The 27,174-nt window shown below is 41.7% G+C and overlaps 2 protein-coding genes across 3 annotated transcripts in view; one reads left to right on the plus strand and one right to left on the minus strand.

The window, feature by feature from the left end:
• The window catches only part of CRMP1 (collapsin response mediator protein 1), a 50,380-nt gene extending 34,725 nt beyond the window's left edge, over positions 1-15,655 (plus strand). For both annotated transcript variants that reach the window (XM_063157615.1, XM_063157616.1), the window contains exons 8-14: positions 1,668-1,788; positions 2,842-2,998; positions 7,142-7,283; positions 8,902-9,072; positions 10,314-10,493; positions 12,919-13,084; positions 14,615-15,655. In XM_063157615.1, coding sequence (XP_063013685.1) covers positions 1,668-1,788; positions 2,842-2,998; positions 7,142-7,283; positions 8,902-9,072; positions 10,314-10,493; positions 12,919-13,084; positions 14,615-14,706 — 1,029 coding nt within the window. In that variant the 3' untranslated portion in view covers positions 14,707-15,655. The remainder of the gene's footprint in view (positions 1-1,667; positions 1,789-2,841; positions 2,999-7,141; positions 7,284-8,901; positions 9,073-10,313; positions 10,494-12,918; positions 13,085-14,614) is intronic.
• Positions 15,656-19,992: 4,337 nt separating this feature from the next.
• EVC (EvC ciliary complex subunit 1) overlaps positions 19,993-27,174 on the minus strand; it is a 50,050-nt gene continuing 42,868 nt past the window's right edge. The window contains exons 16-21 of the mRNA XM_063157617.1: positions 26,711-26,855; positions 25,718-25,820; positions 23,629-23,755; positions 23,284-23,377; positions 22,015-22,126; positions 19,993-20,984 (exon numbers count right to left, since the gene is read on the minus strand). Coding sequence (XP_063013687.1) covers positions 20,903-20,984; positions 22,015-22,126; positions 23,284-23,377; positions 23,629-23,755; positions 25,718-25,820; positions 26,711-26,855 — 663 coding nt within the window. The 3' untranslated portion in view covers positions 19,993-20,902. The remainder of the gene's footprint in view (positions 20,985-22,014; positions 22,127-23,283; positions 23,378-23,628; positions 23,756-25,717; positions 25,821-26,710; positions 26,856-27,174) is intronic.

The raw sequence follows: 27,174 nt of genomic DNA on the forward strand, positions 1-27,174 counted from the left end.
TTTGATTTGTGATGACAAAGAAAATGGGCTTATCAGGCTAAAAATCATCAGTGCTTGAGGGTTAATCCTCAAGAGTAACTGCATTTGTTAAAATGCTTTGGCTGAAAACCTCCTATAAGATGCATGTGCACATCTATACTGTGCATAGGCATACACCCACATATAGATCTGCTTTCATGCTGGCAGATATATTGGTGTCAGAGATGCAAATACATGAGAATGGAAAGTTGCTGTGAGGCAGCTTGTTTTAAGCAACCCCCTTATAATAAAATCTGAGCTCTGGTGTGGATCATCTCAGGCATCTGGAAAGGGTTTATTTAATGCCAAGGAAAATGTGGAGACATGAGAATGCCCCCTAAAGTACGCAGCTCAGACTGTTAATGGGATGTGGAGGGCAGTAGTGGGAAGTGACTGCTTTCCTAGAAGACTAAAGAGACGATGTCCCTAGGGTTTGAGGCTGAACTTGAAGAGATTGTTGTGGTTTGCAGATCTTTATTTAACTTCTCCCCAAGGCAAAAGGAATCAGCTTAATTGGTCACATTCTTCTATTGAACTGTTTATGTACTTTTTCATTTTGCTGTTCAACTTCTACTAAAATTACTCTAAAATGACTGAGTTGTTTCCTTTTAATGAGAACAAGAGCCTAAGGAAAATCTGCATTTGCAGTTTCCAGAAAGGAATTTTGCTCAGCTCTAGTGCTGCAGTGCAGGGGCCATGCCTCCTTCCCTGCTCTCTAAAGGTGCATTTGGGGTTTCCAGAGCAAATGTTTTGATTCAAGTCCTAGGACAAGCTGAAGCAGTCTGATTTAAGGAAAAATATTTTACAAAACTGTAAAGGATTAAGCCATGTAGTTTTCGAAAGTCTAAGAAGCTCAACTTTTCTAGAAAAACTCTCACACAGAAATTTCTGTACCACTGAGTCACTATTTTCAGTTACAACAGGGTTTTTCATATTAAAATGCCAATGCTGTGAGTCCATATGGGAAGGATCTGGTATAAAACTGATGGTTGGGGAAAGGAGTCTCCAGGGCTGCTGGGAAACACTGCTCCTCCATCTGAAGATGCTTTCTTTGTGTGCCTACGTCCCAGCTGGCTCCCTGGGAGGAGGTTGCTTTTATGCTTGCTGACAGAGGGGACTTACTGGGCACTGCTTCAAAGGCTTCTGTGGATTATGGGCTAAATTCAGTCCATAGTGCTGAAGTTGCTGTTTGAGAATTCTTTACGTTCACTGTCACCATTGTGTAAAGATTAGGGAAGGCTGCTGGGGGAGCTCAGAGGTTGTCTCCAAGCAAGAGCAAAGTTTTCTTGCTTTGTTCTCCTTTCAGCTGCAGGGTAGGAGTCTTAAACAGGAAGGTGGGAGGAAAGTAAGGAGGAGCTGCATCAGCTGCTTGGACATGACCTTTTCTGGGGTGCAGGGAGCCAGGGAGCTGTGTTTGTGCTGGGGCAGCTGTACCCTGCTTATGAGTACAACCTGGCTGTGGTTACTGCTAGTGCCAAGTGTTTGGGGTTGGGTTAGCTCCCTCTTTCCTATTACTGTCTCTATGGAAAAAGCAGAATCAACCCCTGAAGAGTTGTTGCTGAACAGTTAGAAATATGTCACAGTCCTTCAGCTGATTTTTTTCTTCAGACTGCATTTGCAGTTAACTTTTCCCTCCTTGTTTTGCTCAGCTTGAAGCAGAAGCAGTTTTCCGTGCCATCACAATTGCCAGTCGAATAAACTGCCCAGTGTACATCACCAAGGTGATGAGTAAGAGTGCAGCTGATATCATTGCACAGGCCAGGAAGAGAGGTAAGTGACTTCCTTTGCTTCCCTAAACATTTTTTTGTTGAATAGAAGCTCAGTGAAAAAACCTGTATGTCTTGACCCAAATGACAGGCTATAGGGAGAGATTATCAAAGAATGGCAGCACCATTCCAGACTAAATATTTGTGTCTGGGAAGGATGAGGGGAAATCTTTTTGTATTTTTAAGTTGAGACGCTCTTCCCACAAACTGCCCTCTCGATGACTGAATTGTAACTCTTCCCTATCCTGTTTTCCCTTTTACTTTTCCCTTAGACTGCTATATCTCTGTTGATGGGAAGGAGGTATTTTATTCCTAATGGCACATCCTCCATGCCAGTATTTCAGCTTTTCTGAGAGATGGCTTGGGCAGTGCCGCTGCTGTTAGAGATGCTTGGAGCTTGCTCCTGGCCTTGCTGCTGGGAGCTGAGCCCCCCTGATGGGTGCTGCAGGTCAGCCCTGCTTGCTGGGGCTGTGGTGGGATCCAGGTTACAAAGCACCCAAAAGGGCCTTGTGAGCCTGAAGGCAGCTGCTTCTGAAGCTGTGTTTGCAAGTCAGAACTGTTCTGCTGGTTGGGACTACAAAGCTTACTGAGCAATATGGAAAAGCCAAAGAGCAAATTATTGTCTTGATGTTTGTATTCTTGGAGTCTTGGAGTGTGCTGCAGGGGACCATATGCTGCTGTCTGCTGGTGCTGTGCCCAACCTGGGAGTAGTAAAAAGGCATTTGCCTGCTGGAGTGATCCACCATCCAGTGCACTCCAAATTGGAGCAACGTGCCTGTGATTAAAACAGTACAAATTAAAAGTGGGTCTGAACTGTCTCCTTCTGGATTAGAAAGAAAGATTTGTAAATAGGCTGATCAAAAGCATGTAGACCTCAGAGAGACTCCTGATTAATTTTTTATCATACAGACAAAGCCAGGGCTGTTTAATTTCTTGGGAGCTGTGCTAGCCATATAGCAATGTGTGAATTATACATGGCTGCATGCAGCAAGCAGTGCCATGTGCTGAAGAGAGAGTGGGTTGTACTGAGTTCCTGTCTATCCTTGCTTTCTCCAAGGTCCCCTTGTTTTTGGAGAGCCGATCACTGCCAGCTTGGGGACAGATGGGACACATTACTGGAGCAAAAACTGGGCCAAGGCTGCAGCTTTTGTGACCTCACCACCTCTGAGCCCTGACCCTACCACTCCAGATCACTTAAATTCGCTCTTAGCATGGTAAGACTTCCTTTTTTTTTTAACAGGATGCTGGTGAGGCAAGTGCAAAAGCTATATGGCATGAAGCGTCTAGGGATCAGCCTGGTTTCCTTTAGAACAGTCTCACACATGCAACAGCAGAGAAAGGACATAGAAAACCTGGGATAGTTATATCCTTTTGCTTAGGCTGCAGTCAAGTGAGCAGCCATGGACACTCCAGTTGCTCGTTGGCTTGATAGAGAGGCAATTGCTGGCTATTCAGGAATTAATTATTTTTCTTTCTGATTTTCAAGTGATTCCTAGCTGTAAAACTAGATTGTCAGGACTTCAAAATGACCTTCTCCCTAGTTTTCAGTTTTCTTTAGCTGAATTGTTTCTATATGATGGGATGGCATCCTCATTGTCCACCATAAGCAAAAGCCTGGTGGATGCATCCCCATCTTTGAGACTGGACTCAGTTTTAAGCCCCAGTCATATTTGACAAGCACAGCTCCAGAAATCAGGGCTGTTCCTGAATGCAGAGGTACCTAGAACCAAGAAAAATTTCTTAGGGCAATTTTTGTCAAAGCTGGTGCAGGGCTCTCAGCTGTGAGTTCTGAAAATTGGCTTGTCCTAACTTGTGTGAGTGGCAGAGTTTGGGGAGTTTATCTCCTGCATATTAAAAAATTCTGACTTGGTAGTTTGCCTTCATCTGGGAAGGGACCAAAATCATAGAAGTTTCTTTGTGTCCAGTTCTTGCAGGCTTCTTATTTTAGCTTGCTTTGTGTCTTTATGGGCTCTGGGTTCCTCCAGCTGGAAGAAGGCAAAGGTAAGTGGTACACGTAGAGCAGGAGTGTCAGGAGAAAGAGGCCAGAGTGAATTACAAAGAAGATTGGGGGGTTTGGGTGGAGACAGCTGGAGACTGAAGGCCATCTCTTGGCAGGATAGGGATGTGAGCTGACTGCCTTCAGGTTGGCAGGGAGACTTTAATCACAAGGTAGGTGAAAGGAATGTGGACAGCAGAGGAAGAAGTGTCTTATATAGAAAAGAAGATAGCAATGCCTTGCCAGAAACCCAGACTGTAAAACCCATCTCTGAAAGTATTTCCTGCCTGTAGCCAACTGTGGGTCTTTAGCTTAAGCAAAAGACCATCTGCTCTGAAATGATATAGAAATTACCATTCACATCCTCATTTACCTTCGTGTGGTGGCACCCAGCTGACCCAGCCTCCCTTTTTGGGGGTTTCCAATGCCCTAGACAGAGCAGTGAAATCTGAACCTTAAAAATGACCATCTTCAGAGCTGCCAGGGAGCTGGGTGGGCACACATATGTGACAGGAAGATGCCATCAGTCAGTGCCACGTCTCCCCTTGCACACGATGGGTCAGGCTCTGCAGCCCAGAGCCCACCCAGGCTTTAACTCAACTGCTCTAAAGATGCTGCAGTTGGGCTCTGAGTAATGTGTGGCTCTGGTAAGAATTCACAGGCAGTTCTCTTCTGACAGTCTGATGGCAGAAATGTTTTTTCCATAACTGAGATTCTTGTTCCAAAGAAAGACCCAGAAAAAAATTACTTTTGTGGTCTGATTCATCACTATCAGCACTGTAAAGGGTGAAGTTCAGTGTGTGTGGGTAAGGCTCTTAGCCAGCACGTGTAAATGTGTATCAGAATGTTTTACTCCTTACTCTGTTAGGGTGGCTATATATGCTTTCTAGGAGAGAGTCCCAAAATAAGAGTATGTGGGTCAAAGCAGATTAGCAAGAACATTTCTAGAATTGGAATACAATAATGACTTTTTAAAACTAACATCAGAAAGACAAACTGAGGACTTACAGAAGTTTTCATTATTCTCCATGCAAAAATGGCTTTTTTTTTTTCCTAGTGGCTTAAAGTCCTAGATCTTAAATGACAGCAGCTTAGCCTGCTTTCAGTTTTAATACTTCAAATCCATACTGTGGAACTAAAAAGAAGTGTATACTGTATTGGTCTGCTCTGCATTCATGGGGAATTTTATGCAAGTATGATGGTAAAGACAGTATTTCATGTTTCTATTGCACTGTTGATTTGGATACCAATATTTTACATTCATTTTAAAATCCCTACAACATCCTTCCTTTACAACCATGCAGCATACTGCTTGTGCTCTTCTCCACAGAAAGCTGAATGATTTGATTTGTCGGTTTTCCACTGAAAAGCTGAATGTGTAAAACCCCATCATGTCTCATGGGATTTGCAGATTGAATTTCCCTCATGAGATTAGGTCCTTGTGTCATCTGTGGGCCATGCACTTGAGTTAGCTTTGATCTTGCATGGTGTGCTGCTGCATTACTGCAGCTGGGATGTGCCACCTCTTGTGATCCAGAGATGTGAGACCTTGGTGCTACACAGATGATGCGACTTGCCATGAAAACCTTGTTTAAGGGGAAGAATTAGATGATCTGGCATTTATTTCATGATGACCCCTCCTGTCTCTCAGTTTTTTAGTTGCTGTAATGCTTATCCCCCATTTGACAGTAGAGTGTGTCCAGACAGTAACAGTGCTCATGGATTAACCAGGAATGGAAGGATCTCAAGTGACACACTTCAGTTTTGGAAGTCTTCTATTCATTTGACTGGGGAGTGCAGTTCATATCAATAATGTCATTAAATGTCAGAGAAGAGGGAGTATGGAATTAAGAAAGCAAGCCCTTGTTATCTTTCAGGTGTAGGAATTTGTAGTGTGGTGTCAGAAGCACAGCGTGGCCTCGGGGAAGTGGGCAGTGTCACAGGCCTGGCTGTGACAGTCAGGTTTTCATTGTTATATCAGTGTGTGGAAAGGAGAGATGCCACAGGAAGTTTTGCTGATTAGAGAAGCATCAGAAAGGAAGAAATGGCATTGCAACCTTCTGACTTTATTGTTGTGTTAAAATAAATGAATGTTTAACTGATGAAATTGGCTTAATCCTATGGCATAACACCAGGCAGTCATTGCAATCAGGAGCAGCTAAAGCACAGCAGCCTTTTCTGTACTGAATTCATGGGTTTGGCTTCTGCTAAAATCTGGATGGGTGGCTTGTGAGTGTGGTGAAGAACCAGAAAAGAGGCCAAGGACTTTTCTCTCTGTCAGCAATCATTAGGGCTGGCAGCCTAGAAAATGGCATTAGAATTACTCACGTGTGATACTTTTTTCTTCTGTACTTGACTATTTGTTAGCTTGTTGGATCTAGATTTGTAGACCAGAATAATTCAGTTGTTTCAGAGCTGCAATTTACATTATCAGTTAAAGAAAAAGATGACGGGCTCTTGGGGACTTATGGAGTGATAGAAGGGAAATCATAGTGAGTTCTAATGTGCTTGCCTCCTGTAAGTTTAATCAAGAGCTAAAAATAACACATTTCCTGTGGATATTGGAGAACCTTCTTTTTTGACTTTCTATTTTGGCAAGATTCTGCATATTGATTATGTTCTTCCTCCTTATTTCCAGGAGCAGCTGTGATCCACTTCTGCTCTCTGCCAAAAAAAAAATTCTCTAGGCTGAAAAACCCAACCTCTTAAATAAAAGCATTATAAATGGTAGCTCTTATTGCATTTTTCTCCATGCCTTTTTCTGTGTAAGACTCTTCAGTTAGATAAATCCAGCACATGTGTTTGACTTGACCTATGCCTTTTGTTGTTTAATTAGAAAACTACCTGATGAAAATACTTTTATTTTCTTGGTTCTGTTTTGGAAGGTCAGATGAGAAGTATTCATGTAAGTTTTGCAAGAAAAATACACGTGTAGGAGAGAAATGCAGGGGAACACATTTGAAGCTCATGACTTTGCACTGTGAAATTTGCCATCATTTTTTAATGTGATTTTGAATTAGTTTATCTTGAGAGTGGCAGACATTTTATACAAGCTTCTGATCATTTCCTTAATCCTAGAGTAATCCTTTGTCCTGGTTAGAGGGCTTTTGCCTGATCTCTGTTGATAAGCAGCCTGGAGCTGGAGGGGGCTGTAATCCAGGAGTCCAGGGTGCTCCTGGGGGAAAGTGGAGATGTCCTGTGCCATTGTTGCTCTCAGTGATCTGTAGCCAGCACTGAAAGGCTGCTGGCATGATTTACGGCCTGTGCCTCTGGTGGCTTGAAAGGTCCATTGACAGCCTGCCTGAGACCAAGGTCACCTTGGTGATGCCTGGTCTAAACCTTCTGTGTGTTAACTCCGCAGTGGGGACCTGCAGGTGACGGGAAGTGGACATTGCCCCTATAGCACTGCCCAGAAAGCCATTGGAAAGGACAACTTCACTATGATTCCTGAAGGGGTCAATGGAATTGAGGAAAGGATGACTGTTGTCTGGGACAAGGCTGTAGTAAGTAATAACTCACTTTTATAGACTAAAAGGAAATTGAGTGTTGGCTGAATAATGAAAGCCAAGAGACTCTTGGCCATTGCTTAAGTGACTTTCTGCTATATTTCTGAGAATTCCCTGAGAGAATGCTACTGTGAGGTGAATTGCTTATTTCAAAAACCTCTTCCAGTTTTTTAAACTCAGGGCTGTGTTTCACTTCTGACACTGCAATAGTTCTGTTTCATTAGACCTGAGGCTTCCCAGACTCCATTGCTCTATTTTCCCTTAGTGTCAGAGCGGATGCTTCTGAGAGATGTGGTATCTGGAGCAATTTGAAGTGGACCTCATATAAATGTGATGAATGAATTGTTTGAATTTGGGAAGTGTCTCATCGTTTTTGAAAAATTACAAATGGATGGCAGCTGAGCCTGAGGCTAAATGATGAAATGCTTTGAAGGAGAGCATTGCACCTAATTCATACTGGCATACTTTGCAGGGGAGTGCCGGTATAAGTCAGGAATTTTTTGATGGTTCCATGGATTTAATGTATAATGATATTCTCCCTCTAGTGTCTGTCTCCATGTGCACACCCTGCATACTCACACACACTCACTGCATTGTGCTCAAATGCACATTGCAGGCTGGGAAGTGGCAGTATTTACAGTGCTGTGATGAGCACTTCTCCCAGACTCTATTTCATAACCACTTTATTCAGGGACAGCTGAATATAGTGACAGATATATTGGAAAAAATTGAGATTCCAAGCACAGAAGCAGCTTCAGATACCTGCCATGTAGGAGAAAAGTAGGGAAGCAAGCAAAGCACAGGCAGCTGCTGCTATTTTCTTTTTTTACTCCCTCGGTGGGAAGGAACTGCAGGAAGGGCTGCAACATGGGATTTATAGGTGGTAGCATTCAATCCTGCACCACTACTTTACAAACCTTATATTTTACCAGGCAGGAAATAAGTGTTTATCTAATATTAAAAGGCTTGGCACTGTTGTTCTTCCTTAGAACATTGTTCTTGCTCATTGTCAGGGAAGACCCCAAAATACTCTACTGAGAAATCAAAATGCTGTTCTGTACAGTTGCAATTACCATCACTGACTGTATGCCAAGTTCTATTGGCGATGACATTTCTCCAGGCAAAGACTTTATAATTGGTTGTATTACTTAGATGTATAGATCTGATAATAATGGTAACAGAATGGACTTAATTTGCTAGAAGTGTTCCCAAAAGTGTTGGAATCTTGATCTTTTGTTATATCTCATAATACTCACATGAGTTTCTCTGATTTAAATTTGCTTAAATATTTAAATAGAAATTACTAGGACTGGCAACAAAATTCTTCAGCCTCAGTGTGTAGATAAAGGGATCCCAGATAGCTGAGCACCTTGGTGGTATCATGTGCACTAAGGTTTCACTGGCTGTCCTTTGCAGTGCCTGGAGTAACACATGTATTTGAAACTTCCAGTTAAAGAGCTGTACAGAAAGTCCTGTGTGATACAATCTCTGTTTCATGCAACATCACCACATCTATAAAGGGATGCCTTCCAATATCTCCCCAACCTTTCAGTACTCTGAATAGTAAATCCTTATTTCATAAGCATGTTTTGCTCAAATAATATTGTTTTTTTAGGCCACAGGCAAGATGGATGAGAGCCAGTTTGTAGCTGTCACCAGCACCAACGCTGCCAAAATCTTTAATCTGTACCCAAGGAAAGGCCGGATTGCTGTAGGATCTGATGCTGATGTTGTGATTTGGGACCCTGATAAGGTGAAGACTATAACAGCCAAAAGCCATAAATCGGTAAGGAGGAAATGAAAACCAGCAAGAAAAAAGAAATGTCACTGTTGTTTTTCAGCTGTTGACCTAAATCATGTGAACACCAATAGCACAGGATACACAGGGGTGGGGTAGCTGCCTACTCATGTTCTGAAATGGGTAAATGTTTCAGGACATGGGAGTATTGAAGTCCTTTGTTGGAACCATTATGATCAGGAAGGATGTATTTTCTCTCTGCATATACCCTTGCATGTTTATTTTTTGCATGCTTGTGGCAGACCTATAAACAGGTGTGAATCAGCAGCTCTGCAGCTGAGGTTAGTAAGGGAGAATAAATTTAAAACCAGTTTAATTTTTTTTCTTACCTAAAAAGCACCTGAAATTATAAGTGGCATGATTAAATTAACAGTATTCTAAACTATGACAGATTATTAAATGTTTTGTTAGTACAGCTCTAATCAGCTTCATGGATGGAATTTTCTGTTTAATGCCAGAGTTTTGCTGCATATTTCTTTGCCCTCAGTGCAGAGAACCAGTGACTCACAGTTGCTTTCATTTTGACTCTGATAGGTTTTGTGTTGTGTATCCCAAAGTTGTTATCTTGCTGTTTGGTGCTTTGGCCCTTTGTATTGGGGAATTCTTCCAAAAGTTTTACTGAAAATCCAGTATTGCATTTTTATATTAAAAGACCAAAGCACATTAAAAGACCAAAGCATTTACAAACCCTTAAAAAGTAAATTTGGGTGATTCAGTTTCTGCCTCTCTGTCTTGGGATCTTTCTGTATTTTCAAGAAAATAATAACAACCTGCCCTGTCATTCCCATTTAGATTCAGACCTTCCTGGGCTTTTCTGGGCTTTTTCAGACAGAAACATGTGTGCTGGCCTCTTTGAAATTTGCTTACACAGTAACAGCAGATGCACAGTGGGACCACGTCCTCTGGTTATCCAGCACCTGAATCACAATTTTCCTTCTTATTAGGGCAATCATTATTTTAAATGTTCTGGTTAGATAAAGCAAATTTTCCAAAACAGTGAAAATCCTTGCTGGAAAATGAAAAACTGGAAGGAAATGTCTCATCCAGGAAAGGTGGATCAGAAAGATCCTTTAAAATAATTTCATATCAAAATGCATTGCTTTTCCTTCATACAAAACAATTTTACACACTTTTAATGGCAGTTGTCTAAAACTATGACTACAAATGCACATATTCTAAGTTAGTAATGGAAAGAGGACTTGGCAGTGAATATGTTGGTTGATCCTCAGGCCATCGAGTACAACATCTTTGAAGGAATGGAGTGCCATGGTGCCCCTCTTGTGGTCATAAGCCAAGGGAAGATTGTGTTTGAAGATGGAAATCTGCACGTCAATAAGGGCATGGGCCGCTTCATCCCTCGCAAACCTTTCCCTGAGTATCTGTACCAGCGCATCAAAATCAGGAATAAGGTAATGTCACATCCTATTGAACCCTCCTGGAAGCACTGTAGCATTTATTTTTAATATTGTAGTGCTATTATGAGTCCATATCAGGTGGACTGTATATGACTGGCTCAAAACTGGTTGCCATTGTGAACTTACCTAACTCAGTATTAACACTGTGAGCTTCAGCGGGTAGAAATATAATTGCCAGCTGACAGAATTGCCTTATGTCCAGCAATGCCTCATTCCACCTCTTTGAAGAGAGGTGGAATAGTGATAGAATTACTTTCAGTTAAAAATTCAGGAAAAGAAAGATTTTTGTGAGGGAGGGTTAGGCAGAGTAAAAACAGAATTTTAAATTGCATACTGGACTGCTACACTGCAGAGAAGAAAAGCATGTCAGCCAGAGATTCTCATTATATTGGGCATTACTGAACTATTGTTAGTGCATTTGCTGAGCTGTGTATTAGCAGCATTAATGGCTCAGAAAACTTTTCTCTTTTGTTTAATAAAAAGTTTGGGAAATGACCAGGATTTCACCTCTGTGTCACCTCTGGTTTTGAATTAAATCAATGCTTATCTGTTGAAAACCAATTGGCTGGACACCAGTTTGGAGTTTGGAAATTGCTCTTTGTCGCTGAGCAGGAAAGTCACTGTGTGAGCACAGGTAATGAGAAAAAATTGACTAAACCTTGTTTTTTCTTCAGCCAAGCATATACCACAGGCTGTGATACTGGCAACTGAAATTAAGCCTACTAGCAGGTTGATAGCTTTGATCTTTCATCATTTATTATACAAATTATATAAAGCTGCAGAAGAAGGGCCTGCACTTCTTAGAAGAAAAGGCATTGTAAAAAGCAAATGCAGCCACAAATTTTGCAAAATACCAATCAGTGTTGCATTTTTTTACATTATCCATGTAGATGATACAGGTCTTCACATTCACTGCTTAAGGCTTCAGTGCCTGTGAGTGTGACATAAATTAGTGACAAAACCATCAAAATAGTGAAACCAGCACTTCAGAAACAAATATCACAGATTAGTGTCTTGTAGCAGGAGTTTGAACAAAATTACCTGGGCTAGGGAACCTGTGTTTTGCAAGTGGGTCTAGATTTTGGGAGACCTTTGATCCTTGAGCAAGGTCCGCAGACAAAGGGATTGATATTATTGCTCCGGCAGCTCCCTCTGCTGCCTGCCAAGAGGGAGAGCAGATTCATGCCCAAATTTCTTTTCCCACTATCAAATTTTATTCACTGGCAGTATTCAGAAGCACCCATTGATGGTTTTATCAGCTGCTGTATGAACATGTCTGTGCACCACCGAGGAATATGGAAAAACTTTTCAAGCAAGGGACTGCAGAACTGAAGTGGCACAGATTGGCAGTATAAACTTATCCCAGGAGCAGGGATAGCAGTATAAATTCATGCGTTTGTGGGTCCCTGGAAGATGGATTCATTGCTGTGATTGGCATTAGTCTGCAAGACAGTGGCTCTTCTGAGCCTGATGTCCCTGTCATCAAAAGCAAGGAAAATGCACTGATTGCTTTGAGAGCTGGATCAAACCCCTGTGAATGGTGTCTTTCTATACAGTATTTTAATTTCACTTTTAACCTGTTGGGGGAAATTCTGTGAAACTATAATCTTGTAAGACACAGATTTCTGATCTCTGATAAGCTTTGCATTCTGAATTCAATGGCTTCAGGCTCTTTCTGAAAACTGGAACTGTTCTTATTAAAATATTATTTCCTAGATTCCTATTATTTTAAGGCCAATGAAGTTTTTTTGATTGTCTTTTCTAATATTCCTTGTAAGAAGCATACAGGGAAGAAATCTAGAGACCTCAAACTGAAATCAGAGCTCAAATGACAGATACTTTATTGGCAAATATTGTAAGCTACATCCCCTGCCACAGTCCACTGTACAATCGTTTTTCTAGTTGATGACAGGAAGCAGAAACTTTTGAAATTTAATTTAAAAATTGCCACTCCTTTTCAAAGAGTTCTAATAAAGAGAATGAGATCTACAAAGGGGAGGAGCGGAGGAAATACAGGTAGGAGAGAAATTGCTGCAGTTATTGGTATAGCGGGTATCAGCTGTGCTACAACCCAAGTGTGACTTGGCAGCTGAATGGAGAGAGGTGATTGAGACTGATCTTATGTAAAATAAACAGGTCACACCTGTTCTTTTGAATCTCACTTCTCCCCTTTGATTTTGAAGGAAGCTTGGTAAGGAACTCTTTTGTCATTCATATATATAAATGGAGGGAGCGAGCTTTAAAATTTCCTTTATATATAAAGCAGACTGCACTTTGCTTTATATATAAAGTATAGATGCATTGTAAATTCAGCCAGTGCAGAATATAGCTCTGTGCTCACTGCTCTCTTCCTACAGGATCAATAGGCAGCATCATCTGAGCATTCAGTGTCTGGATTTTTACTCTTCTCTTGTTTTAGGTGGGAGGACTGCAAGGAGTCTCCAGAGGAATGTATGATGGACCTGTGTATGAAATCCCAGCTACGCCAAAATATGCAACTCCTGCACCCTCAACTAAATCCTCCCCTGCCAAAAACCAGCCCCCACCAATCAGAAACCTCCATCAATCCAATTTCAGCTTATCAGGTAAGTCAGCCTGACTAATGGGAAACCATTTAAAGCTGTGAGTATGGATTACTGGTGATGAATTTCAATTACAATTACTTCTTTAGTCAAATGTAAAAGAACTGTATATAGTCATGTACATGTATATACTTACATATATATAAGTATATACATGTTTTTACTCATTCATTGCCTAGTGATATTTTGCATATTGCCAAATATTCAAAATGTTTTCAATCTGAATTTTTTTCTGTGTCAGCCTTTCACTATTATTTGCCTGAGCCATTGCAATTAGCTGAATTCTCTGGTGTGACTGAAGCCCCTTGGTGGTGTACACAGCTGATGGGACTTGGGTCTGATGCAACCTGTGAGTCTCAGACATCTCACAGGCTGCATCACCAGCAGCTGCTAGACGTGGAAAACTCAACTGTCCTTGTCCATGGTCATAAACCACGTGCGGAAGTTGTTCATAAGCAGATTGGAGTATTTCTTATCCTCTGCTCTTGGTGCCCAAAACATTTTCCATGGTACATAGGAAACAGACTGGAAAATTATCTTTTGGGGTTGCTGGAAATAATTCTTGTTGTCTGAAGACAATTACAAGCGTGTCAAATCCTTATTCTTCAAAAGTCTACAGCCCCAGTGGTGAATAATACATGCATATGATGTTGTGAAAGTCATTGGATTTTCCCCTTGTGGGAGCTGATGGTGGAGTTTTCCTACTTTACAGATCCTCTCTTCAGAAACTAAATGAAACTTGTGTAAGAAAGTCCTAGGAGAGCAAATATTTTAAAAACCCTTCTAATGGGGTGAAGCATATTTTTGCGCATACACTTGGGGCCATGGTGAGCATATACAGATATCTATGAAGCTATACAAAACAAAAACAAGTGCTTAGAAAGTTCACATCTTAGTAACAACCAATAATTGGGATTTTCATAAGCATCTGAAGCTGTGGTTTCACAGTGCAGTGCTGGATCTGGGTACTACCAAGGCATCTAGTGGTACAGATTTGATCTGGGTGATGCGAACAGAAAATTAAGCAGAAGTAGATTTTAATGATTTTTAAATGATCCCACACATTTATTGCATTGCCTTTAGGAAATGGAGTGTGATCAGGCAATATTTAGCCTGTCAGAAAGCTTGTTGTTCACTTAAGCTTAACCTTTCAGCATTTAAAATGCAGTATGATGTTTACATCAGCTCAGTGCCCATTTCCTCTATGATTGCTAACATCAGATTTACTGAACTGTTGTCCCATGGACTCAGTAGGGACATATGTTCTAAGTCAGTGAGGCAGGTTTGAAAAGTCCCTTCAAGTCAGTGGAAAACAATTCTCCATGTAGGGTGAGCATTAGTCTGATCCTAAACATATAATTTCGTACTTCTCACTGAAGACAGAAATGTGCCTTGAAGATCTGTTCAGCACTTCAGTCAGGCTCAAGAGAAACTAGCTGATGGTGGTGTGAGGGAAGCACAGCCAGTTAAAACCTCACTACTGATGTTTTAATCCCTTTCATAGCTTTGTTTCCTCATTTTCTGTTGTTGCAGGAGCTCAGATTGATGACAACAACCCGCGTCGTACCGGCCACCGCATCGTGGCACCTCCTGGTGGGCGCTCCAATATTACCAGTCTTGGCTGAGAAATGATGATGGACAGAAACACAAGGATGAAGGATCATGGGAATAATGTCCATTCCCTTCAGTATCTGTGTTATCGAGCCCACAGTTTTATTTGGTACTAACGGAAATAAAAAAACAAAATGTCTTTTTTTTTTTTTCTTTTTTTTCTTTTTTTTTTGTATAGAAAGAGGTGATAATAGTGTGGTGTGTTTGCTTGGAACTACTTGCCTCACAATTGTGCTTTCATGCCATAGTCACCTTAAAGCATGGTGCTTCCATTGCCCCTTTAGTGACTACAGGTTTTAGCTTTGTCTCGTAACTGAATGATGGTTCCTTTGCACCCTCTCGCTGTATTAGAGTAGTTAATGCATGTTACTGAGTTATTTATGCAAGTTGCATTCTGTGAGTGAGTCCCTTTAGAACACATTGCCAACAACTGACTAGACACAATGCCAAGATTAATGTCTGTATTTGAGAAACACCACCAAAAACACTAATGAAGGAAGAAAATGGCCATCTGGAAAGTAAGCAGTAGAGTAGTATAGGCAGCTTCTGTTTAATCTTTAATTTATTATAAACCCAAGAAGCACTTCTCTCAAGACACAGAAACTCACTGGGACACATAATGACAAATGGTCTCCGTAGCACCTGTCTGTTCCCACTCGGTACATTCCAAGTCTGTGTCGTCCTTGTTTCCATTTCAGACAGAGCCATCAGTTTTACATACCAATGCCATTGCCACCCCTGCAGGGATTTCTCCACCTGGGCAGTAGTGCTCTCCTTCTGCATGAGATTTTTGGTACTTACAGATAATCCAAGTTGCTGTCGGATTTTTAAAGTTTTTTGTACAAATTTTTTCCTTTGTAATCACACGCATTTTTACTTACTCTACCGTATCAAGATCTACTAGTCGTGGTTCAATTTCTGAATTCAAAGCTTGTGAAATAAAGGAAATTAATTGATGGGTAAGCCTCTTGCTCTGTGCTGTGACTCAATGACTGAAAATTTGGAATGGAGGAACTCAAGAGAAATTGTCTTTCAGGTTGACATCATGCAAGAGAAGGAACCTCCTTAGATTACAAGGGTTGAGAAGTGTATAGGTCTGCATATGCATACTATAGCAAGATATAGTATGTCTTATTAAACAGGCTCACAGTAAAAATGTACTTATTAACAATTGCACTTACTATTGAGTAAAATGTACTTACTAATGGTTGGATTCAATCTTAGAGTTCTTTTCCAAGAGAAAGACTTAACGAGACTTAACAAGTCTTTTCACAGACTTAACAAGTCAGTGATTCTATGACGCTGCAGCTGCCTCAGTTTTGCCAAAATGAGACACGAAATAACTTTCTGCCAAAGACCTTAGATCTACATTTTATTTGCCTAAAAAGGGGGCAATTCACTGCTATCATCTTCATCTTAGTACAGAACCAGTACCCAGTGCTGCACTTTGACCTAAGCTATATTTGACTTCATTGTGGTTTTCTCTGCCGACTGAGCTGTGTCCAGGCATGGCAGGAAAAGAACATGCTGCAGGTAAGGTGAGAGAGGTGGACTTTAATTCTCTGAGAGTGAAGCAAATATTTCTCCTTGTCTTTCTGACTCTCTCACAAATTATGTAAAGAAACCTTGTTTTCTGTCACTTTTTGCTTGTGTGACAGTGTTACAGATGCTGTGGGAGGTGTGGGCTGCAGTGGATGTGGGGTGCTGTGAGATTAGCAGGTCAACAGACCCCTCCCCTTGTGCTGCTTTGCCTTTAGCCACACTACAGAGCTGCACCAGGAGCACTCTTGCAGCCGTGGGGTGCCACTGGAGTGGTTTAACTAGCTGTGCTGCACCCACGGAGCACCCATCCATCCCAGCCATGCATCAGTCACTCGGGTTGGCACAGCTCCTGTGGGGCATGCCAAGTGCATGTGAGCCATAGCAGTTTGGGAAGTAGCCCCCCTGAAGCCTGTCATTCTGAAACGTACACTGTCACCTCCAGCTTGCCTGGGAAAGGAACCACTGCCCTGGAAAAATCTATTTCGTCAGCTTGGTCTGAAACCTGGCAGCAGAGCTGGTCTGAAGAGCCAGCTTTTCCTTTGGCTTTGAGCTGAACCAGTGCAGAAACATTGCAATTCAGTCTGCAGTGAACTGAATTGCTTGCTCCCAAAAAAAGGAAAATAAAGCTTTTCATGAACAATCCTTTCTGCAAAGAATTCAAATTCACATTTCATATTGCTTGGAGCATGCCCTCATCCTCAGGCTTTCTTGCTCATTTGGTGGTTCAGATATTTTTCATGATATGAATTAAAATAAATTGCTCATTTGGCGGTTCAGGTTTTTTATAGGAAGTAAAATAACACTAGCGGAGAAGCCTGAGGACAGTGTACCTGGAATGACCTACAGCCTAGCAGGTAAGGCAGTCCTGAAATGCCAAGTCTCCATCTGCCTTGTCCTGTTCCAGCCCATTTGCTGTGAGTGTTGACAGCCAGCAGTTGTGTTGATGTAACCCTGACAGTGGAAATACAGCTGCTTTGTGAAGCTATGTGGCAAATCTGACAGTGTGAAAATTTCCAAACTGCTGGTTACAATTTCCCTGTTGTATTTCATGCACATTTTTGTGCAAGTAGCAATGGTTGCTCACCTCCAAATAAAAAATCCACTCAACGTATGAGGCTTGTCACACTTGAGGTAACAGAAATGATCATTGTGAAACTCATGTTTAGATTCCACTTTTCCTACCCACTTAACAGCATCTTAAACCAAAAGCCCTTTTCCTACAAGCTGGTCAAAGATTCACTGGTAACATGCATTTATTTTTTCACTGTGAAGTGTCTGTGAATAAATACGTGTGGGTGTTTTGAGAGGCATTTCATGGTTCGGTGCTCCTCTGTGAACAAGGCTGTGCCTGTCAGTGTGCCTCTCCTGTGATGGCTCCAAGAAGAAGCAGCCTAATCCCTGCAGCCTGGCTGCTCCTGCCATGGCACTGCTGAGGGGCAGCCTGCAGGAAGCTGTGGATCCTGAGCTGCTCCTCAGCAGCTGAGGTGGAGGAGGCCTCACCTGGATGGTTCCTGTGATTCCACCAGAGAGATGGCACCTGCTGTTCCCCATGGATGGAAAACAAGGCAAGGGGTACTTCTCTTACCTCCTGGAGTCTATTTCATAGCAATGTCTCTGCCCCTACATCACTCACGTGTCCTTAAGAAAATGAAACATGCATTAGCTGGTGCTCCTGAGTGCACGCTGCACAAGAAACTGCACTTGTGTTTGCTCCCTTGCAGGAACACCAGGCTGGGAGATGTGAACTTGGTGAGGAGCTGCTGTTATCTCAGCCACAGCTGGGAAGCAGTGCAGAGCTTACAGGCTTTCTGAATAGTCAAACTTATAAAAATCTGCTGCAGGCTATGACCTTTCAATACCTGATGCAGCTCTAATGATGTAAAGCTGCTCTTCCCTACTGCTTTTGCAATGGTCAGCTTAAAATTAGTCCCTATGACCAGCCTGGGAACTATCTTTGTTAAAAAAGTGATGTGGAAGGGAAGGCTGGATCCACAGATTGATTTCTGAGCATATGTTGGACCAGTTTGTCTTGTGCTACAGTTTGTCTGCTACCAGAGCAATGCAGTTACATGTTTAAATTCTAGTGTTCATAGCAAAGCCTGCTAATTATGATGCTAAGACTGGATGAAAACTGACAGCTGTCCCAGCCTTTGAGTGTTTCTCTTGGCAATATACTGGTCTTTGTCCCCAAGAACTAAGATCTCAGACTAGACCAGGTCAGATGACCATCTGCTCTGGGTTCCAGTAGCCAAAACCACAAGCTTGAAGGAGGTCAGAAGAGCAAGCATACAAGGCTAATCCTCCTCTGAGTGCCTGCTTCATTTCCAGTGCTCTGTAAATTCTTGAGAAGCAGCAGCAGCATGATGTACCTGTAGCTCTCAGTGAATTTGTCTGCCATGCATTTGCCAAGGTGTGTTTAAAGCCATGTGAAATGTTGCCATTGATGCCTTCCTGGAGCCAGGAAATGCTCAGCTTAATGTTTGGCATTTTCTGCACTTGTTTCTTGGTCCAGTTAAACCCTTCTTGTCCAATATCTGCCTCACTGACAGACAGTGATGGCAAGTGTCACACTGTGCCCATCTGCACATAACATTGAACTTGGGGTATCCATGGGGAAACTCAAGGGCACTGAAGTCACTAACAGGGACAGGACCAGTGGGTGTTTTGACAGGAGATTGCCAATGTGACTGTGGGAGAGAAGAAAGGTCAGCAGAAACTCCCTCCCAGGAGAGCCAGACAGATGGAAGATTGGAAGGTGCGTGCACCCAGACCTGGAGGGACTGGCAGGGACGGCACCGAGCACAGGGACAGCCCTGGGGACTGGCAGGGATGGCACCGAGCACAGGGACACCCCTGGGGACTGGCAGGGGTGGCACCGAGCACAGGGACAGCCCTGGGGACTGGCAGGGGTGGCACCAAGCACAGGGGACTGGCAGGGATGGCACTGAGCACAGGGGACTGGCAGGGATGGCACCGAGCACAGGGACACCCCTGGGGACTGGCAGGGATGGCACCGAGCACAGGGGACACCCCTGGGGAGTGGCAGGGGTGGCACCGAGCACAGGGGACTGGCAGGGGTGGCACTGAGCACAGGGACCCTCCCTGGTCCCTCCCGGAGCTCCCTGCCAGCCTGCTCCACCTGCGAGGGGCCGTGAGCACCGCGGGCTGCCCGGGAGAGGGCACTGCTGCCCCGCTTTTGGGACAATCCCGTTCCTAATTCAGAGAAAAGCCGCTTCCAGCCGGGCTGGCCAAAGCACAGCACAGGGTAGATCCCACCTGGGTAACCAGGAACCCTCTCGAGTGATTCTGCTGCACCCTGAGTGTGGCAGGAGCTCTGCTGCCCTGAGGGGTTTGGAGTGAAACATGTTCAAAAATCCTATGTGAATGCATTCATTCTGTTACCAAACAAAACAAAACAAAACAAAACAAAACAAAACAAAAAAACCCAAAAAAACCTCCCCCCACTCCAAACCCCCCCCCCCCCAAAAAAATACCAACCAAAAAAGAACAAGCAGCAACTAAAATGTTAAAATCCAGACTGTGAGGGCAGAGAGACACCATAGAGCTGAAGTGCTGAAATACCAGAATCAAATGCTTGAAATGGTACAATTCACAAGTTTTTTTTACAGCTGAGATGAAAATGAACCATGTAACACACGTGTGTAACTGGCCTGGTGAACTCGTTTGTACAGCAGCACTTTTGTCTGAGGCAAACTGATGTAGGACTTTCCATCTTCCACCAAAGGACAACCTTTTTATTAGCAAAATATATGTTTATTTTTGAAAAGGCAGAATACTCCCACTTCGTGAAAGCTGTAGGATTGCTTAAATGGGGCAATTTATTATACAACACAGGTGCTCTGTGCAGCCAGCAAGAATTCACTGCTTTGCATAACAAGAATTTCCCATAGGAAATGTAATGAGCATAACAAAGTACATTGGAAACAAAAGGGTGCACTTAAGGAAGAAGACTAGAAACTGAAGCATAAAAAGTAAAAGAGTTAACCAGCTTTCTCTCATTTCCTTTAAAAGTAACAATCTGAATTCTTAGACAAAGGCAGAGAAGTAGGTATATAAACATCTTTGTACAAATTTTAAAAAGCATACATAGGACTGGAAGCACAAAAATATAACAAAAGAGAGACCAAATGTCATCTTTTGATCTCTCAGTACCATCTGAAGCCTGTTTACATATTCTCTACATTTTTATTTCCTTTCCTTAAGTCAAAGTAGCATTCACAAAAAAGAATGCTACTGTGGACCACATCTCAGGCTCAAAAGTAAACAGTGCATCACTCTTGTGATGAAACCTTACTGAGACACACTGACCTGGGCCCAGTGTGCACCTGCTCTCCTACAGGTGCACAATCCTCAGGTTTATTCCAAATCTAACACTCTCTCCCCAGCACATTACCCAAGCAGTCTCAAAGAGCTTGTATTAAAGACTTCCTTGTTCCCCCTTAGAAAAACCAACAGGGAATGTTTTATTAACAGCTAAAGGAAGTTGGGATTGATTCTTGGTCTGCAGCTAAAAAAGATTTATGAGTTATTATTGATTTTCTTCATTGTTCCTCAGCAAAGCAGCTCAGTAAGTACCTAGAGCTGCTGAGATTCCCCAGAAGGATGCCTTGGTACACTGTGTTCAGACAGCTCAGACAAAAGCTTTTACTACCTGCTGCCTTTCTTTTTTAACATCTTTGAGTTTTTCCTTGGCTCAGTCTCCTCTTCATGTGAACTCTGTGGCATCTCTCTGAAAGAATAAGTAAGAAAAAGAAAACAAAATTGCAGACAGTTTTTAAAACACTCTACTTTAAAACACTCTACTTCTCTCCTCAAGTAAATTAATTTTGGTAAAAGAAAGGCTCTTGCTATATAACTTCTGCAGTCACTGGTTTCAGTGCCTCTGCTGGGGCTGCCAAAGTTGCAAACCCATAAAGGTTCCTTTGTTGGCTCCCTGCTCCCCGCGCACGCATCCCTGGTCGGCTGTGGGAAAGGAGTGTGTGAAAAGGGTTGATGCCATCAGGGAAGGGAGCCATCTCCTGAAGTCAGTCCCAGGCTGAGGTCACTCAGGGGATAAATACTTTTCCCCAAAGGCCTGTGGCTCCTGAGAACCAACTGTTTGCTCTGCCTGTCAGCAGGATTTTCTCTGCTCAATATATCAAGCCGCAGCAACCAGCTGGCTGGTTTGATCTGCCCGTGCTAATCAGCTGGCACCTTTCAGGTTTGCAGCCACTTCTCCTCCAGTCAGCACCCCAGCACAAGCCAACTGAAACATCTATCAAGAAAATCATTGTTAGAGCTGCTACCCTCATCAGCCAAAGACTGGAGCTTGCCTTTGTTCCTGGAATAAAGGTGGAAGTTGAAAGCCTAAATACCACAGACCATATTTTGGTTGCTACATTTCAGCCTAGTTCCATTGAATTCACTTGTCTCTGCTGATTTATGCTGTCTGTGACTAAGGTTTAAATAAAACTAAATAAAGGAAATTTGGAAACAGTATTTCTCATTTCTCTACCTTTGATTAAAGCTATTTATAAAATACATAGCTGTACAGACAGGCAAATACAGATGAATTTCCTAAGTTTGAAAAAGATTATGAGGTAAAAAAGCTTAAGTACATGTGGAAAGTAAATATTAAGGAACCTCAGCCAATGCAGACATTATGTTTTGAGTTTGATTGACATACCGCCTTAAAAAGTAGGTTTTGCAGTTTTTGTATTAAAAAAGGATTCTTTTATAAATAGCTTTTCACATACCATTATTTTTAGTCTGTAACATACCTGCATAAGCCAGAAGTTATTCCATAGGGTTCTTGAATATTTTCATGAGAATCATCTTTTTCTGCTGGTTCAGGTGACTGAAAGGTCTGTCTTTTGGAATTTGCTTTTACACCTGAATTGCCAAATGCAGTAGATTAAAAAAAAAAAAAAAAAAAAAAAGAATCACAAATAGTAGAGCTTGTTAGGTATTGATTAACCTGAAGCAAAAAGTTACACTAACTTTTCATCCATACCTATTATTATTCCAAGGAAATCACTTCACTTTACATTAGCCCAGCATACAGCTTTTTTACCACTGGTTAGTTCTCACACAGCAGACTGTGAACTGCCACATTTGCAGAACACTGAAGTGAGTTTCCATGTGGTGCAACAGTTGAAAGCCCTATCATATATTTTCTTAGCAAGTAACTGAAAATGGCTTTTTATTACCACCAAGTAGAAGAAAAGCCAGTTCATATTTTGAGTGATTTGAATCAGAACATGATGTTAAAAATTTGCTGCTTTGAGGGCCCTGACTGTGCAGTCACAGTGCCTACCAAGGCAAACAATTCTGCACACCTGAGAAACAACAGCTGGGGAGAAAGACTTCAAAAGTGTGCAGAGTGTGACCTGCTTTTCCCTTTCAGGCACCCATCCTGCCTTTCAGCACCCTTCAAATGCAACACCATATGTTTCATTCTGATAATGACAGAAAGATTGCACGGCTCAAAGGATGGCACTTGTACACTGCATCTGAAATGTGGACTAGGAAACATGACTGCTATTCTGAAAACTTGTCCCTAAGTATCTCTTGAAGAATGAATTAGTATCATTTGTCAAAACTACAGTAAATTCATAAAAATAGATCAAGCTTCCTGTTTTGAGTACATGTGTGGGAGGCAATTCTTCCATTCTTCCAGGACAATGAAAGCTGGATGATTCAACTCTGCTGTTCTGCCATGGATTTAGCAATCGAGGTGAACAGAGTTGTTTCTAAAGGACACGACAAAGACACGAAAAATGTTTTGGTTTCAGCAGGGCAAGGCCTCACCTGAGGGGACACAATGTAATCTACAGGTTAAAGGCTGCTCTGAAGTGAGGAAAGGTGACACTTGTTTGTGGCTGTGCTGCTGGAGAACTGGGTGACCTTGAAAGGTTCCATTACTTTTCTACATCCCAGTTAGGGAAATGGCACTGATGAAAAATCTCTCCTGAAACTCCAATGTGTTATACTGCAAAATTTGAGGAATTAAGTTGGGTTTTTTCTGAACAATTCAGGATAGTACCAACCTGCTGGCTTGCTCCTTTTGGAAGGCTTCTTCTTCACAGTCAGTGGAACTCGGGTCAGCACAGCCAACTCCCTCACAAAGTCCTGCTCTGCTTCCTGCATGCAAGGACAGAGCAGCAATCACTCAACACAACACAGCTCAGTTCTGTGTTATTTTATTACACGTGGCACAACAAAACAGGCACATCACTGCAGAAACACAGGAAACAATATGGGAAACTATCAGGGAAATGCTCCTACAAGACAGAGATGAATCTCAGCACTCATTCCAACTAGGGTAGCAAAGAGACCCCTACAATCTGTGCCATGTTTCTCCATTGAATACTTAGATCCCTGAACCATTTTACCCTTAGCTGATTCTCCAGCTCAGCTCCCAGGTGGTGCAATCCCAGCAGCTTCTGTTTCAGGCACTCCAGACGAATTTGCTGCCGCAGTTCAAACTGAGCCAAAATCTTGTTCTGCTGGAGCACTATCCTGGTCAGAGAAATGTAAATGTAGAGATGTTCAGTGCAAGGGAGGAATACAATCCTGTCTATTTAGAAGGTTTTGTAGAGAGAAAGGCTCATTAACAGTATTGGCCCAGCCAACTTCTGCTGGGACAGAAAATTTTGGGGTAGATTTTTAGATTTACTTATTTTAGTAACCTGCCTTGGCTGTCTATAGAATACAAGGTCCTTCTGGAGGGGAGGAATTACAGGAGTTTGCAGTGTCCATGCCTGGATTTTGGGAACTGGAATTCAGCTCTAAAGTTGAAGCCTGCTTTCAAAACCACTGTATCTTTCTAGGATTAGTTTTACTGCCTGCTTGCCAAAGGGCCAAGGCAAACAATGTTCAAAGATCAGGTGTGAGAACAAGGAATTAAGAATTAGGCATTTCATCCAGGCCTCTTCAGTACTGAGCCATCATCAGAACCAGACTGAGCCATCAACATGGTAATTGACAACTTGGGAATTGAAAGCATTAACTGCTGTATTCTTCACTTGTTTTACATTTCTGGTTAAAGATTATTATTATTATTACAGTACAACCTGAATGGCTGCAGCTTTGCTGCATCTGTATTTCTCCTGTTTTCTTGCCTGATCTACCTTAAAGCAATGCTGCCAATCATCCATCAAATTCCTCAAGGAAGGAGGTGACACAAATCCTTTCTGACATTTACACTTAATGAAGTTGCTACTGTAATGCTCACTGCTTACAGAGGTTACCTTGCAACATTTGCTTTTTGAACTCACACTCCTAACCTCGCACCAAGGGCAAAAAGAAATAAAACAATAAAACAACGTCGAGTTTATAGGAATTGGACAAATTAATGTAAACTTTACATTTAATTTACAAAGCACTAGACCATAAAAGAAATCATAATGGCAATAGGAAAATGGGTTTGATTACTGATTATTATGGTATCAGCTCAGATGCTGTATAGCTACATTCTTCAATCGCACATTTCTGCTTCTGGGAAGGCAAATTTTACTGTATTTTGTTTAAAGATACTAGAATAGATTACAGGAGAAAAAACAAATGAGAAAACAGCTGGAAAGTGAATTTGTATGTCACAATAAATGATAAATTTGATAATGAATGACTAACATCTTTTATGAAATCCTTTATTACATAAATCCATTTCTTTACTAACTCAAACAGGGATAAAAAAGTGGGCAATGATATCTTTCAGTTTAGAAGAAACAAAATGTCTGAAAAAAGATTTACCTCTTTACAATGCCAAAATTGAAGCTGTTGTATTTTGCTGAATAATAAACCAAGAGTAAAGACATAAAATTATTACAAAAATGTATAATGTAAATGACAAGCCACAGACATTTTTATGACAACTTATGCCTTTTTATATGCAGTGCTTTTTGTCTGGACTTAATTTTCATTTAATCAGTAATTAATTAAATACGATTTTTATTTAACTAACATTTGAGAGATTCCACTCTAAATTTAGTGCAAGTAATCTTGATTTTCCAAGGCATTCACTGAAGCCTTCTTTCCACTTTGAGTATTTTTTGGGCTTCAAGCATTTTCTCCTCATTATGGTATATGTTTTCTCCACAGCAAACTAACAAACACTTTTGATGTTCAAAGTAAAAAGGATGGAACGTAATGAATTACATTCAGCACTGGTTCCCATCCCACATTTATGTTAAATTTCTTTTAAAATTTGGCATATGTTTTGGCATTGTATTTCATTCTCTCTTTTCAAACTGCCTAAGTATAGTTCTCCAATCTGTAACTAATGACCATCAAAAAGTTTATTTAATAAGAAAGTAATTCTCTGAGATCAAAGGGCAGACATCATTTGGCAATAGGTATTTCTTTTCCATCAAAGAGAAGTATAAAACGCAAACTCAAGACATTCATTCAGCTAGACATCCATGCAGATCTGCAATCACTCACAAAGTTTAAATGGACAGCAGTGCTGCTGCCTGGTCTAACCTTTGGTGGATCGTGGATGATACATTTAGGAGGCCTTTGGTGTGTTTTTCTTTCAATGCCAGTTCATTCTCTTTATTCTTCAGTCTGATCCTTTCATTTCCTTCTGTTGAAATAATGTTTTTGAAAAATTTTCTGCTCAAAATTAAAACTGTGCATTGTGACAACCTTCATCACAGATTAATAATGATTCTAGGTAGCCTTTCCAAAGTTACTGCTCCTTAGGGATATCAAGTACTTCTTACACACTCTGCCACTGTGATCTGCTGCAAAGAGAATACTTTGTGCATCATTTAGCTGAGATAGGAATGTCATGGAATTCCTGTTTACTTACTTCTCCCACTAGGCTAACTGATTAACATGGAATTCGAAGCAGAAATTTTCTAAAAAGACTTTGATGCCTTAAGCAAGGACTGTATTACCTAAACAAAAAATGCATTATAAAGAAAACCCTCCACTCAGATGTGACTAATTCCTGGGTATGCCCAGCTTCACAAGATGTCCCTCAACTGACAGGAAACTACTCTGGTTACTTTTGCAAATGCTCACACTCTGTGACAGCGCTTATTTGCTGACCAGGCTCCTGACTCTGCCCCTGAACTCCTGCCTGGCAGCAAGGCTTGGGCACATCTGACAAGCAAGACCTTGCACTACCCTATTTAAATTAAACAGGAGGGAGATGGATGGGTTTGTAAAAGATCAGGGTACAAAACCTTCATCTGGGGAGTGTCCAACCTTTTCTGAACACTGAGAGAGGCTGACAGGTACCTTTCCTTCCACCTGCACCATCAGGGAGCAGTTAGTGAATGTACCCAGGGCTGGGCTGGCTGTGAGAGGGGAGGCACTCCCCACCTTTCCTCTTGTGACTCTGCCTGGCAGACTAAATTCAGATTTACTAGGCCAAGGGATGCCAGAAGAAGTAAAATCCTCTAACCTTACACTAAGCACAATTACTGGGAAGCAAAACTGTCTTAAAGTTGTCAGCACCATACAAACCTTGTAAGGATTTCAGATGTTGAAGCTTTTTTCCTTCATACTCTTCTGTGATTTTTCCTAATTGCTGGTAGTAGTTTTGCACCAGTCTACTGATATTATTGCTGGTCCCATATACACTTTCAACAGCAGATTCCACCAGTCTCTCCTGTATCACACAGTACACGTCACAATTAATTTCCAAGCCCAAAAGTGTTTTGATCTGTTTAAAAAAAACCTTACACCTAATTTGGTATATGCACACAAAATTGTGAATTTAAAATGTGGCTTTAAAAATGGGGAAGACTGAGACACTGAAAACCATGCAATATTTCAACATGAAAAATTGCAGCAAAACCTTTCTAATCTCCATCTCCATCTGGGAAGTGGTCATTCCCCTATCCACTCAATCTCTACAGCCCATTTTAACAGTCAAGCCAATTGCCAGCAAAGCAAGCTAATCTATGTGTAGATCTGCTGTGAGCTTC

Source organism: Melospiza melodia, chromosome 5 (genome assembly GCF_035770615.1).
Source record: "Melospiza melodia melodia isolate bMelMel2 chromosome 5, bMelMel2.pri, whole genome shotgun sequence".
Lineage (NCBI taxonomy): Eukaryota > Metazoa > Chordata > Aves > Passeriformes > Passerellidae > Melospiza > Melospiza melodia.